Here is a 12,500-nt window from a genome sequence, read left to right as displayed (position 1 = left end):
TTCCTATTCTATTTGAATCTCTGGAAACCCTAGTGGTGGCTCTGTGGATATTTAGCAATGAAGTGAAGCCTCTGGGGTTAGACATCTCCTGGACCAAGACCAAGATCCAGGATTTTGGGGGCCTGGTAGAAGATCTTGTCCAGTTGTTACATGTTTGCAGTGAGAACATTGAGGTCACAGAGAGCTTTATATATCTCGGTAGTGCAGTTCATGACTCTGGCCTGTCAGACCAGGAAGTCAGCAAACAGATTGGCCTGGCAGCAGCGGTCATGAAATCTCTTGACAAGTGTAGTTGGAGATGCCAGTACCTGCGCAGAAGGACCAAGCTACATGTCTGCAAGGCCCAGATACTGCCAGTTTTACTATGCAGCAGTGAAACCTGAATGCTATCTTGTGCTTTGGAATCTTGTCTTGATGCCTTTTGTAACAGATTCTTGTGCCTGATCATGGGGTACAGTCAGTGGGACCATGTGTCCAACCAATGGTTGTACTGTGAGACTGGTACAGGACTTGTGACTTGCACAGTCTGCGATCACAAAGTCAGGCTATACAGCCACCTGGCTCGTTTACCACAGGATGATCCTGCCCACCAGGTTCAACCCTATATAAATATATAATATATATATATATATATATATATATATATATATATATATATATATATATGTATATATATATATAATTTACATATATGTGTGTATGTGTGTATGTATATATATATATATATATATATATATATATATATATATATATATATATATATATATATATGTATATATTATAAAAAAAAAAATCTTTCTTTCTTTCTTTTTTTGATTGCTTACTTTGAAGTTTATTACTTTGTGTATAAGACAATCAAATCTCAATAAATAAAGTACATTATATGCATTGCATGCAAAGTTGTGTTTGTGAATATTCCTGGCAAAAGGGTCCATAGTTTTCATCAGATTCTTAAAGGGGTTCATGAGTATAAAGAGGTTAAGAGCCACAATGGTTAATGGTTAAAAGCAAAATAAATGTGTTAGACATCTAAGCTCATGCAGCACTTTAGGTAGGTATAGTAAAGGGTAGTGAAGGGAGGTAAGAACCTCTTTTCTCGTCTATTACATCCTGTGGATATTTAATCTCTTCACTTTTTTTTTATTTGGTCTATGTAACCAATATAATTTCTGTTAATGGTTTGCTCTTACATACTGTGTAACATATGTTTACTATTGAAAATAACTGCTCCCACAAACTTCATCCTCATTATATTAAAATCATAAAAAGCAATGACAGCTTTTAAAGACATTATAAAGCATCATATTGCAGGGGTATAAAAGCATCAATAAGTACAATATATACATTTGTATGATTTATTTATGTGTTATGCACAGTTATCAAAATAACTATGGGATGATACATTCAGTTACAAGTCTTAACAACTTTTAGTTTCTACATTACAAAAAGTCTCTTGCCTATCAAAAAAGAAAACTAAATGATCCTTTCACCCTTATAGACAGTTAAACATAAAGATACACATATATGTAAATGAAATGAAGTATATGTCTGTGTGGGTATCCATATGTGAATGTTGACCAAGTTAAAGTTACAGATTTTAAAAGTGTAAGTGTGCGTGCATATGCCCCTATGTTTATCCATACATCCATATCTTCTTGCTGCAGTTAAATATTCAATCACAACCAAGAATGTTCAATATGCAAAATATTCTTTATAGATACAATGGAAGATAAACTCACTAGCCATTTATATAAGGCACTTTGAATGTAAATGATTTCCTATTCTAAGCTAGCTACAGCATAGATTAATTTTAACTAACCAATCCATCCTCCTACTGTGCTTTTCTATTTAAGCATCATAATACCAAAGGTTTTTGATAATCAGAAAAAAATGGTTGCAGTAAATAGTTGCAGTTTTACCTTCTTAATACACACTCTTACAGCAAGAGACATTTCTCTCAGTTACACCACACCAACAAATACCAAAGATTCTTACGGGCAGTTATAATAATAAAAATATGCAAATACACTCTTTTCTAATAACAGTTATTAATAAAAAAATCTGCATATGGTTCTTACTGAAAAAGTAATTATAACAAGATTTTCACAATTCTTTCTATACATTCTTTTAATAACCACCCCATCAAAATGTCAGAAAAATACAAAATAGGTAGTTTATAAATTTAAAAGTATTTTTTCTTCAGAAATTGCACTAATTATAACTGATAGAGTAACCAAACCTTATATTTTTACACCATCCCAATCTAACATGAGATTTATTGCACTCAAACTAATTGTATGTCTACTTTCACTTTCCTCTTTATACCTCAGTTTACAAGCAGACATGATCCTGTTTTGATATCATTTCCTGAAATAATTTTAGTATTTTATGTAAATACCAATTCTAGACTTCAGGCCTCAAAGGAGGAATGTGTGACCACTTATTAGTTACAGCATTTGGAAAATACCTTATCATTCATTCTGATTAAAGCTGCTTATCTGTTAATAAATAAAATAATTTATTAAATATCTTCCCAATAAATATGTAAAATTTACATTACCTCATACATTTCATCAAACAGTACAAGATCCCTTTCAAAATAATATGCCCGGAGTGTAAATATAAAACATTTTGCCCAGTTTTCCTAATTCTAACAAGTATCATGAGATTCACATGACAGTCTATTGTAAGAGGTACTCGAATTAAGTACTTATACATTGCTGATATTAGATTTAATACTGTCTATAGTATGGACAAAAAGACACATTTGCCCTTAACATGTCACAACCAGCACAAAATATTTTCATAAAATCAAACAAATGTATCTTTTGACAATTTTACAAATAGAGGAAATAGTCATAACTTCTTTGCAAATATATTCTCAGCACTGAAACCCAATAATTTGACCCCCTATGAAAATCTATGCAAAACCTGAGACCTATTGCTCAGTCACTCTTATAAAGCATACAAGCACCTTGTGTAACTGTTCAGGAATTCATTTGAAGTGTATAGATGCATTATGCTTACAAGTATCTACATTGCAGTCTTTGTAGTTAATATTACCATATCTACTCCCTTACAAAAGACATATTATTTACAGCTAAATCATTCATTCAATACCTTCACAATCATTCATTGCATATTTCAGCTACTATTAAAAAGGCCATGTTTATCACAACTTTGTCACAAAACTAGGAGTCTCAATCCATCTGACACTCCAATATAGTTATGGACACTTGTAAAGCTTTGTAATACACAATATACAATAAAGCATTATATGAAAGGAAATGCAAGAAAATACCCCTTACAAGTGTAAGTACATAACAATGCTAGACAGTTAAACAGGTTCCAAAGGGAATGTTACAGAAAATGAAACAGTTTTATGCACAATGCAGTTATTTTACCTCTGGCCTCAAAACAAATGAACAGAAGATAAAGAAATCTATTTCATGAAGTTTAACATTAGAAAAAAATTAATGGTTTCAAAATTAGCATTTGCACACACACTAATTCCTCAGTTCCTAAATAATCACAAACCTTTAGTAAATTAATTCAAACAGATGGAACATTTTCCATAATCCAAGAGAACAGTACATCTGCCATACAATAAAACACTTATTCCTCAGATAACAGCTTAACACTAACATTTACAATTCTTCAAAATTAAAAATGGAAGTCCACAATTATCAAAATAAGTGGTCTCTTACTTTGAATTTCAAAAAATAATGTGCCTTTTTTCATATCAACTGTACTGCCTCCTCAAAATGACCTACAATGCATAAGAAACAATGAAATAATCCAAAGACAAAGCGTAACAAAATAGAACTTCAAAATACAAGTAACAACATCCAACTGTTTTGTAAGAAGCCACATTTAGCTAGTAAAAAGAGAAGGATCATAAAAATCATGAACTTATAAAGATAAATAACATTATAACTGTAAGAAAGGACTGCATAATATCTTTGCCGAAGTCATACACAAACAATAGAGGCTTGCATATTTAACTTGCTTTAATTTTGGCACTGGCTAAATACTGCAAGTCCAATGAAGAGATTACAAATTGAATTTTAATGACCATACAAGAGAAATATACATAACTACTACTCGCATTTAGTTGTCATACCAAGTTTATCCAAAATAACTTCTTAATAAAAACAATTTCATGGACCAAAGCAAAAAACTTCTGGTTTAAGTAACAATCAGCAACCCTCTTTCATAAACTCTGTACCAGATGAATATGAATAGAGAGAAAAGTCTTATCTCTGTTAAGATCTAATGCCATAGATTTTACTACTTTCTGGAGACTTGGGTGAAGAGAGTAAAAAATGCTCAAATGCTCTCACGACCTGAATAAATACACATTTTCTTACTCTCTATTGACATCAAAATCAATGGACTGTTTAGTGAATTTTTTTTTTATCAATTACAAACATCCTTTTGATTATCTTATAATGTAGTATATTTTCTTTTATGCTCCCATTATAGTGAGAAAACAATACAATGATATTCTCTTTCATGTACAATTCTGGAAAGTGATAAAAAGATCTTATAATATTTACATTTTGAAAGTCATAGCTTTGTAACAAAAAATCCTCATCTTTTATTTCCTATTTATATAAAACTGCATAGATGTTACCCCACACTAAAAATTCCTGAAACAAATTAAACAAAAAATTTACAGTTAAACAGTGCCCAATATATTTACACAATAGTTCTGTGATACTGGAAGCCCAAAGGAAAATCTTAAACTGCTTGATGCTGCAAAACCAAGCAAACAGTGAAGTGTCTGGGAAGTAAGTCCTGGATGGAATTTCCTATCAAGCTTCTTTAGGAGCGGCCAAACACTCTGAAAAGGAGATTTCAAGTTTGAAAATATGCTAAATTGTAGCAGATGCAACTGGTAATAGTAAGCTAAAGAGACACTGCAACTTTTGTATTGCCATTAGCAAGTTCACTGCATATATCATAAATAACCTTACCTGCATTGGCTGTATGGTAAAAATAACATAGTATGGAAAAGAAAAGAAAATACAATTTATCATACTGCAGAATCTTCATTCATATATATTGCTGTTTTGTATACATGTTCATATACCAGAAAAGCATATTCAATGTGTATGCATAATATCAGGCACATGATAAGGTATCTTTGCTAAGTTGAATCATGCAATACATCAAATGCAATAATGTTAAGCAAGAGGAATCTTGTATCTTTTTCTCAGATTTTTTTAACAGAAAATAATAGTGAGCTTCAGGCATTAAATTGGAAAGGGTGCATTTACAATGAAAAGCATGAACAATACTTGACAATACAAGCTAAAATAAGGTATATACTACATGAAATGAGGTTTTGTACACAACAGAGAAAATTGAGGTCAAGTCCTGGAATGCTTTTAAACTTTTTTGAACTATTCATAATAAATAGTATAGTTCTTTTCTTTTTTTTCATTCTGATGATGAAAAACACTCAAGCTATACTGGGTATGAACTCAATCAATCACACATCATAGCATGCTATTATCAGCAACACTTACTTTGTAGTGTTTTCTTGACCAGTACTGTTTTTGATGTCTTTATTAGTTGCTGAGAAGTACCAAATGTATCTTCCATTTAATACAGTCATATAGATGTACATGATGTTAATGTACACTAGAACAGTTTCTTTTCACTTTGTACAAATAATAACTAGCCACTGTATGTACATTACCACATAGGTGAAAATCAACTGATTAAAATTTCTCAGATCTATTTAAAGGAATATAAATTTAATCATAATACCATGGGAAGTCTCTTCATCAACTACATTACTGAAACTACCCCTGGCAGAAAAGCATTAGCCAATGTACCAATGCTTACATAAATAATCAGCTTCCTCATTACTTTCCAGTCCACCAACATAAAACATATTTACCTTCTCAAACTTAACACAAACTATGCCTGCTGGAAATGATAAATCTTATGTGGTAAGCAGGTCACCATTTATCTGTTGGTGATCTACATCATACTACATACTAACTTGATCTTGCTTGCTTTTAATGTATTCTGTAAACTTATTGATATCACAGCACTGCTTTTCAGTAAAAAAATATACATCAAATAAATACGTATTATTCAAAGTTTATAAGCAAATATTCAGAAATACTGATCCTTCTCCGTAATCTGTGTTATATCATATATGTTGAAATTCATATACTTGTTAACAAGAAAAAACACAAAATGAAAAATAAATTACTTTAATTTTTTGCCTTTAGTGATGGGTGCTTGTAGAAGGTTTGGTGTGGTTTCCATCACTCGCAAAAGAAGACCATCAATATAGTCTTCAAGATCCCTAGTGTGGCGAGCATTCTTTTCTATTGATGCTTGCAGGTTCACAATCATCTCAAGTAAATCCTGTAGAAAGATATGAAACATGGGTAATAAAATATGCTATCTACTGAAATAAAATATATATATATATATATATATATATATATATATATATATATATATATAATTAACACCAATATTAGCAGAAATGATAAACAAGTAAGTAAAAGCTCTCACAATAACAATAAAACTCTCTGAAATAATCCAAAAGTCACTTTCAATGACACAAACCTCTCGTGACTTCCCAGCAAATTTATCATGAATCTCTTGAGGCAAACGTGACTGATGTGTTGGAGGATGTGGAAGACGATCATTTCCTCCCTCAACAAACCGTCCATCTTCTTCTCCAATGCGTTCTCGACTATCTAAGGTACGGAGAAAATACAATAGAAATTTATTTTCATTGAAAATTACAGGCAAAGCAACTTCTCATAGTCATATAATGGCAATATCCTATCTTTTTTTTTTCTTTTTTTTTACTTTACTTTACTTTACTTTACTTTACTTTAAAGTGTAAATCAACTCAAGAATAAATACCATACTTCCAACAATTGATTACCAAACAATTTTATGAAATCTATCATTTAATTCATAAAAAAAATTATGCTTACTTCCTCCAAAGAGTTTGGATTTAAGTCCTCCAACTTTGCCTCGTCTCTTTTTTCCTTCAGTTTCGTCACCATCTTCTCTTGATTTCTTCTCAAGACGCAAAGCCTTTATTTCTGGGAACCTGTCACATCAACACACACATTAATACTACTATTTAATTTAATATGGTAAACAGTTTGAAAGGAATGAAAAGTAAATTTTTTTTTTTTGGCTTAAAAATACAAAGGACAACTGTAAAAATATAAGAACTTTTCACAATCTTCACAACTTCTGAGAAACTACATAACAGCCTCCATAAAAAAAAAAAAAAAATAATAATAATAATAAATCAGACTGTCAAAAGATACCTAATAAGCCTATTAGAAGTTACAAAAAATATCCACTATGAGCTCTTTTTTTGATGACCACTGCTGATCCTACCTTGTTCCAGGTTCCTCTCCTCGTGTAACATCTTGGGTGCTGCTAGAACGTGAATTACCAAGGGAAGATCGACTATCACTTCTATTCATGTTCTCCATACTTCCAACAACTGCAATAAAACCAATATTAGAAAAGATCCTTGTAGTCCACATAATAGAGAACAGTAAAATAGGGAGTGAATCATTGTTTTCCCTTCAAATCTTTATACATTGGTAATTACAATAATCTACAGCATTAGAAAGCATTACTTAAATAGGCTTTGATTTGGGTTCCATTACTTTTCTCTTTTACTCTGAATACCCAATTACTAGTAACATATCAAACATCTTTAGCATAATTCAGTCTACAAGAAAGAAGAAAATACTGTATGTATGTGCAAATGAATTCCCACAATTAGTGCTGTTCCTAATATGACATTATAAAGCAGAATCTCTCTATAAATTGTATGTATCTTAGGTAACCATAGAGGATGGATATCTAAGGCAAAGGTATGGGACTTACCTCCCATAGGAGGTCATGACCCACGAGAAAACACTAAGGATTTCAGTAATTATATTTGGGATTCTTTTACTATGTAAAAGAATCAATAACTATGAAGTACATAGTGGTAAAAAGTTTAAGAACCATTTATCTCAAGAAATGCAAGGGAAGGGTAGGTAGGGTAGGGAAGGGAGGAGACGAAAGGAAGAAGAGGAACAGTTAGCATAGTGGTAATGCATTGACATTTCATTATGGCTGCCTACATTTACATCCAGTTCAAAGTAATGTTTCCTCCATTGCAAGACACTACCATCCCTGCGAGAAGCAAGGAAGGGGGGACTGGGTCACCTGTCATAGTATATGCAATAGTGCTTATTCTACCCCTGGGTTTTCTCACTAACTGGCAACTATTAACCCACTCACGGCAGTTGATGTCCTATCATATCATGGTTAGACTGTTACTCATGTTGGGATGACATCCCATTGTACCATGTGCAGTCCAGCTTGACTTGTGCTGCTACAGTCATTGAAGAGAAACAGCTTCTCAAAAGTAGGCTTTAAAGGAACATTATTGCTTCATTACAAAAACATTAATTCATAAAACAAGCCTAACCATAGAAAGCAGGATAAATATATGTTGCCGGTATTTCTATTTTTCTCTTGAGCAGCTGACAATGTGTGGTTTGGTATGGTACCAAACCACACATTAGTGGAAATAAAAAGAAACGTGGAAGATCAAACCAGAACAAATTGAAAGTCAAATAAAATAAACTGAGAAGAGGAAGGCAAAGAAAGGGAAAGGGTTTGAATAAAATGAAAGAGAAAAAAATGAAGATGAGGCAAAGTAAGGTAGTAAAAGAAAGTGTGAAAGAAGGAATTAGAAACAGACAGAGGAGAAAAGCAGGCAAAAGGAGGGAAATAGAGAAGGGAAAACGAGAAAGAAAAGGGGAGATAATGAGATGAAAAGGAGAAAAGGAATTGTAGATAAGCAAAGGAACCTGAAAACTAAGGTCTAACCTTGTACTGACTGATCAAGAAACTTAAGAAGCAGGTTAGGGTGGAAAAAATAAATTAAATCAATGGTGAATTTTCTTCTGTAGTGGAGCATCAAATGAAATCTCCTGATATGGATACTGCCGTACAGTGTGCAATCAGCAAGTGCAGATCATGACCAATGACCACTTCCCTTCTTGATTTCCTTATCATTATAATGAAGATACAAGGACTGTGAATCTACAAGCCAAAAGAATTGTGCCCTTATTTATGCTTTAAATTAAGAGGAATAATGCATATAAATGCAAACAAAAAAAAAAAAGGTATGTCTAATCATACAGTGCTTTACACCAATTCAGTGCTTTTTATCAAAGTCTATCTGCTCACATCAACTGTCAGAATGCATTTGCATGTGGAAAAAAAAGTATTTTCAGTTTTTCTTCTATATAATACATGTGATATATAGTGTACAAGCTTTGAAATAATCTTCCTTTCTTTTTTTGCACCACCCACTAATGCCATTACTGCTTATTTTTTGCCAAATGTCTTTAAGCAACCTCATAAAGATTACATAATTATTCCCTCTTCTATATATCATTGCTTAAAAAAAAGTTAAACTCTGTTTATACTAAGAGGCATGATCATCACTAAACTTTAACAAAGTTAAAATCAAAAGGCGTTTCACAACTTATTTGGTATCTTTCAGAGATTATGAGCAGATTGTACTGAAACTCATACAAGAATATTCTAACAGAGAATAATAATCTAAAATATAAATTTGTGCTCTTCTACACAGCTGTATTTACCAAATAAATGTAAAACAGTAATCTAGAAGAGATAATTTGATAACTAGAACCAAACCTTTTGCTTTATCTGGTGAAATCTTCTTGACTTCTGTAACACAAGATTAGCATCTTACAAACTGAATTCATGCAAAGATATTTTGAACATATGTATTAATAATCTACTAACTCTATCAGATTACCATAAGAAAAAGAGTCTGTTAAGGAAAAATTAAGATTACTTACAGATTACTTCAGTCCCTGCTTTCAAGAAAACCATATGCATTGATAAAGCATGCAATGTTAGAATACCATCAAGCATTCATATTTTCTTAATGCTGAATTGGCAAATTGTAGCAATCACAGATGATGTAAGTTCTGATTACCATACTAAAACAGGAATAAAAAGGCTTTGACACTTGGACACAGGTTAAAAAGAAACAGATTAGTTCCGATTTTTTTTCCAACAGAATTTCATGCAGGTCACTTCCGAGTTGTGTATAAAAAAAAAAGTAGGTTTGAATTACATAATCCCTTCCATCCTATTAACTAAATAGTTTATTACCTGTAAATACCAAGGTATGAGATAAAAGTTTCTAATACACCAAGGAGAAAAAAAAGGAATAGTCATGTAAAGAAACTCATTTCCATTTCATAATAATAGTGTAGTGTAAATGCTATACATTATTTTAAACTGTAGAGCATACACAATACACTTAAGGTTAATAAACAAATCTCTTTCATGCAGCAGAGGCAGAAATAACTGGTAAAACAAAATTTCCCAGCAAGCTCAAGTGTAAGACAAGCTCAGCAGTAATCATAATGTGTGTGTAAATCCTTATATGGAAGTCAACTAGTCCATAGTTGTTTCTTTCAAACTCAGCACAAAACAATTATGATTGCTGCTACCTTTGTATGCAAAAAATACCTATGATCTTTATAAAGCTAACAACAGCCAACATAAGTAACCAATCCTACTCACTAGCATTCCTGCCATAAAGTTTCCTCTCCCACTCATCAACGATGGGCTGAGTGTTGGGCTTTTCATGAAGGGACCCAGAACGCACCACTGCAGCACTGGGCCGCTCAGCCAGCCCTGGGGTCCCTCGGGATGTCAGGGAAGTTGGGGTGGCAGGAGTGGGACCAGAACTGCTCTCCTTGGGAGTAGCAGGAGTAGAGGGTGTGGCTGAGCCAGATCCAAAGTTATATGTAAAAGCACTAGGTGTGGTGGGAGTTGGTGGAGCAGATACATTGAACCCATTTTGTTCACTTGGTGCTTTAACATCCAAAATATTCTGGCTAGAGTCACTCTTCTCAAGAGTAGGTGGAGTAGTTGGAGAAATAAGGGCCCTTTCAACCAATGATACTTTTGATGCAGATGATACCAATGACTCAAGAGCTGACACTTTTGGAGATGAACGTTCCTTTGAAGGAGGAGTAATGACTGTTCTTTCCATAACTTTTGGGGCTGCTGAAGTACTAAGTGAACGTCCCTTAGTTGGAGATGGAACTGCCAGTGATTGCTCAGATTTTACAGAAGCAGGAGAAGGTGGAGCAGTAGTCTCAGTAACACTAGAAGATCTTTTAAATCGAACAGGTTTCTCTGGAGAAGGAGGTTCTCTTGGCACACTGGGTTTAAGCTCTTCTTTAAGTGAAGGGGTGGGTTCTGGGGTTGGCTCTGGGGTAACTTCAGGGGAAACTGGCTCCAAACTTGGTATCGAGTTATCTTTGGTGGTTATACTACTAGTTAGTGACATAGTCATTGCAGAATCTGATGAAGCACTGTCACGAGATGACTGCGAATCATTATGGGTGGAGAGATTAATTGGGGTTAGGTTTGGGAACATCATGGGTGGGTTGGAAGCAGTTACAGGGGTTGAAGGTTCCTGAGAGTGAGAGGAAATTGAGGACTGAGGAGATGGTGGGGGCATGGGCTCCACTGCTATGACGGGCACATCCACATGGCCTGCAAGTCAATAAGGGTTCTTCAATCTACGTCCAAGATCAAGTCTAATGTAACATTTAGTATCCTAAATAAAATAAAACTTAGTTCAGCTATGAACTTATAGAATAAGTTAACCAGTTGATGCAAGGAGGACATGTATATACATACCCAGGGTATATATATCCATGCCCAGTCCACTATGATTTTAGTAATTTTATTTACACAAACAGATTACTCAGCAAGGTGTTAATAACTAGACCTATTTGATCTCACCTTAACCTTTTTCCTTGAGTCTCAGATATATCTATTATAGATACACACACATACATACAGACGAATATATATACATATATATATATATACATATACATATGTATACATATATAAATATATATGTATAATATATATTCATATATATATTTATATATATATATATATATATATATATATATGAATGTGTGTGTGTGTGTGTGTGTGTGTGTGTGTGTGTGTGTGTGTGTGTGTGTGTGTGTGTGTGTGTGTGTGTGTGTGTGTGTGTGTGTGTGTGTGTGTGTGTGTGTGTGTGTGTGTGTGTGTGTGTGTGTGTGTGTGTGTGTGTGTGTGTGTGTGTGTATGTGTGTGTGTATGTGTGTGTATGTGTGTGTATGTGTGTGTATGTGTGTGCATGTGTATGTGTGTGTATGTGTGTGTATGTGTGTGTATGTGTGTGTATGTGTGTATGTGTATGTGTGTGTGTGTGTATGTGTGTATGTGTATGTATGTGTGTGTATGTGTGTGTATGTGTGTGTATGTGTGTGTATGTGTGTGTATGTGTGTGTATGTGTGTGTATGTGTGTGTCTGTGTGTGTCTGTGTGTCTGTGTGTCTGTGTGTCTGTGTGTCTGTCTTTCTGTCTGTCTGTAGTTT

The 12,500-nt window shown here is 33.5% G+C and overlaps 1 protein-coding gene across 2 annotated transcripts in view; it reads right to left on the bottom strand.

Moving 5' to 3' along the window:
* Positions 1 to 1,341: 1,341 nt before the first annotated feature.
* The window catches only part of LOC125026169 (rab11 family-interacting protein 1-like), a 47,187-nt gene continuing 36,028 nt past the window's right edge, over positions 1,342 to 12,500 (bottom strand). Inside the window, exons 10-16 of one of the 2 annotated variants that reach the window (XM_047614447.1) lie at positions 10,633 to 11,616; positions 9,730 to 9,762; positions 7,396 to 7,504; positions 6,978 to 7,096; positions 6,598 to 6,731; positions 6,233 to 6,390; positions 1,342 to 4,846 (exon numbers count right to left, since the gene is read on the bottom strand). In XM_047614447.1, the coding sequence (XP_047470403.1) occupies positions 4,828 to 4,846; positions 6,233 to 6,390; positions 6,598 to 6,731; positions 6,978 to 7,096; positions 7,396 to 7,504; positions 9,730 to 9,762; positions 10,633 to 11,616 (1,556 nt within the window). In that variant the 3' untranslated portion in view covers positions 1,342 to 4,827. The remainder of the gene's footprint in view (positions 4,847 to 6,232; positions 6,391 to 6,597; positions 6,732 to 6,977; positions 7,097 to 7,395; positions 7,505 to 9,729; positions 9,763 to 10,632; positions 11,617 to 12,500) is intronic. The other variant, XM_047614448.1, reaches the window with a different exon arrangement.

This window comes from Penaeus chinensis, chromosome 6 (assembly GCF_019202785.1).
Source record: "Penaeus chinensis breed Huanghai No. 1 chromosome 6, ASM1920278v2, whole genome shotgun sequence".
Taxonomy (NCBI): Eukaryota; Metazoa; Arthropoda; class Malacostraca; order Decapoda; family Penaeidae; genus Penaeus; species Penaeus chinensis.
This window is presented reverse-complemented; position numbering and strand designations above follow the sequence as displayed.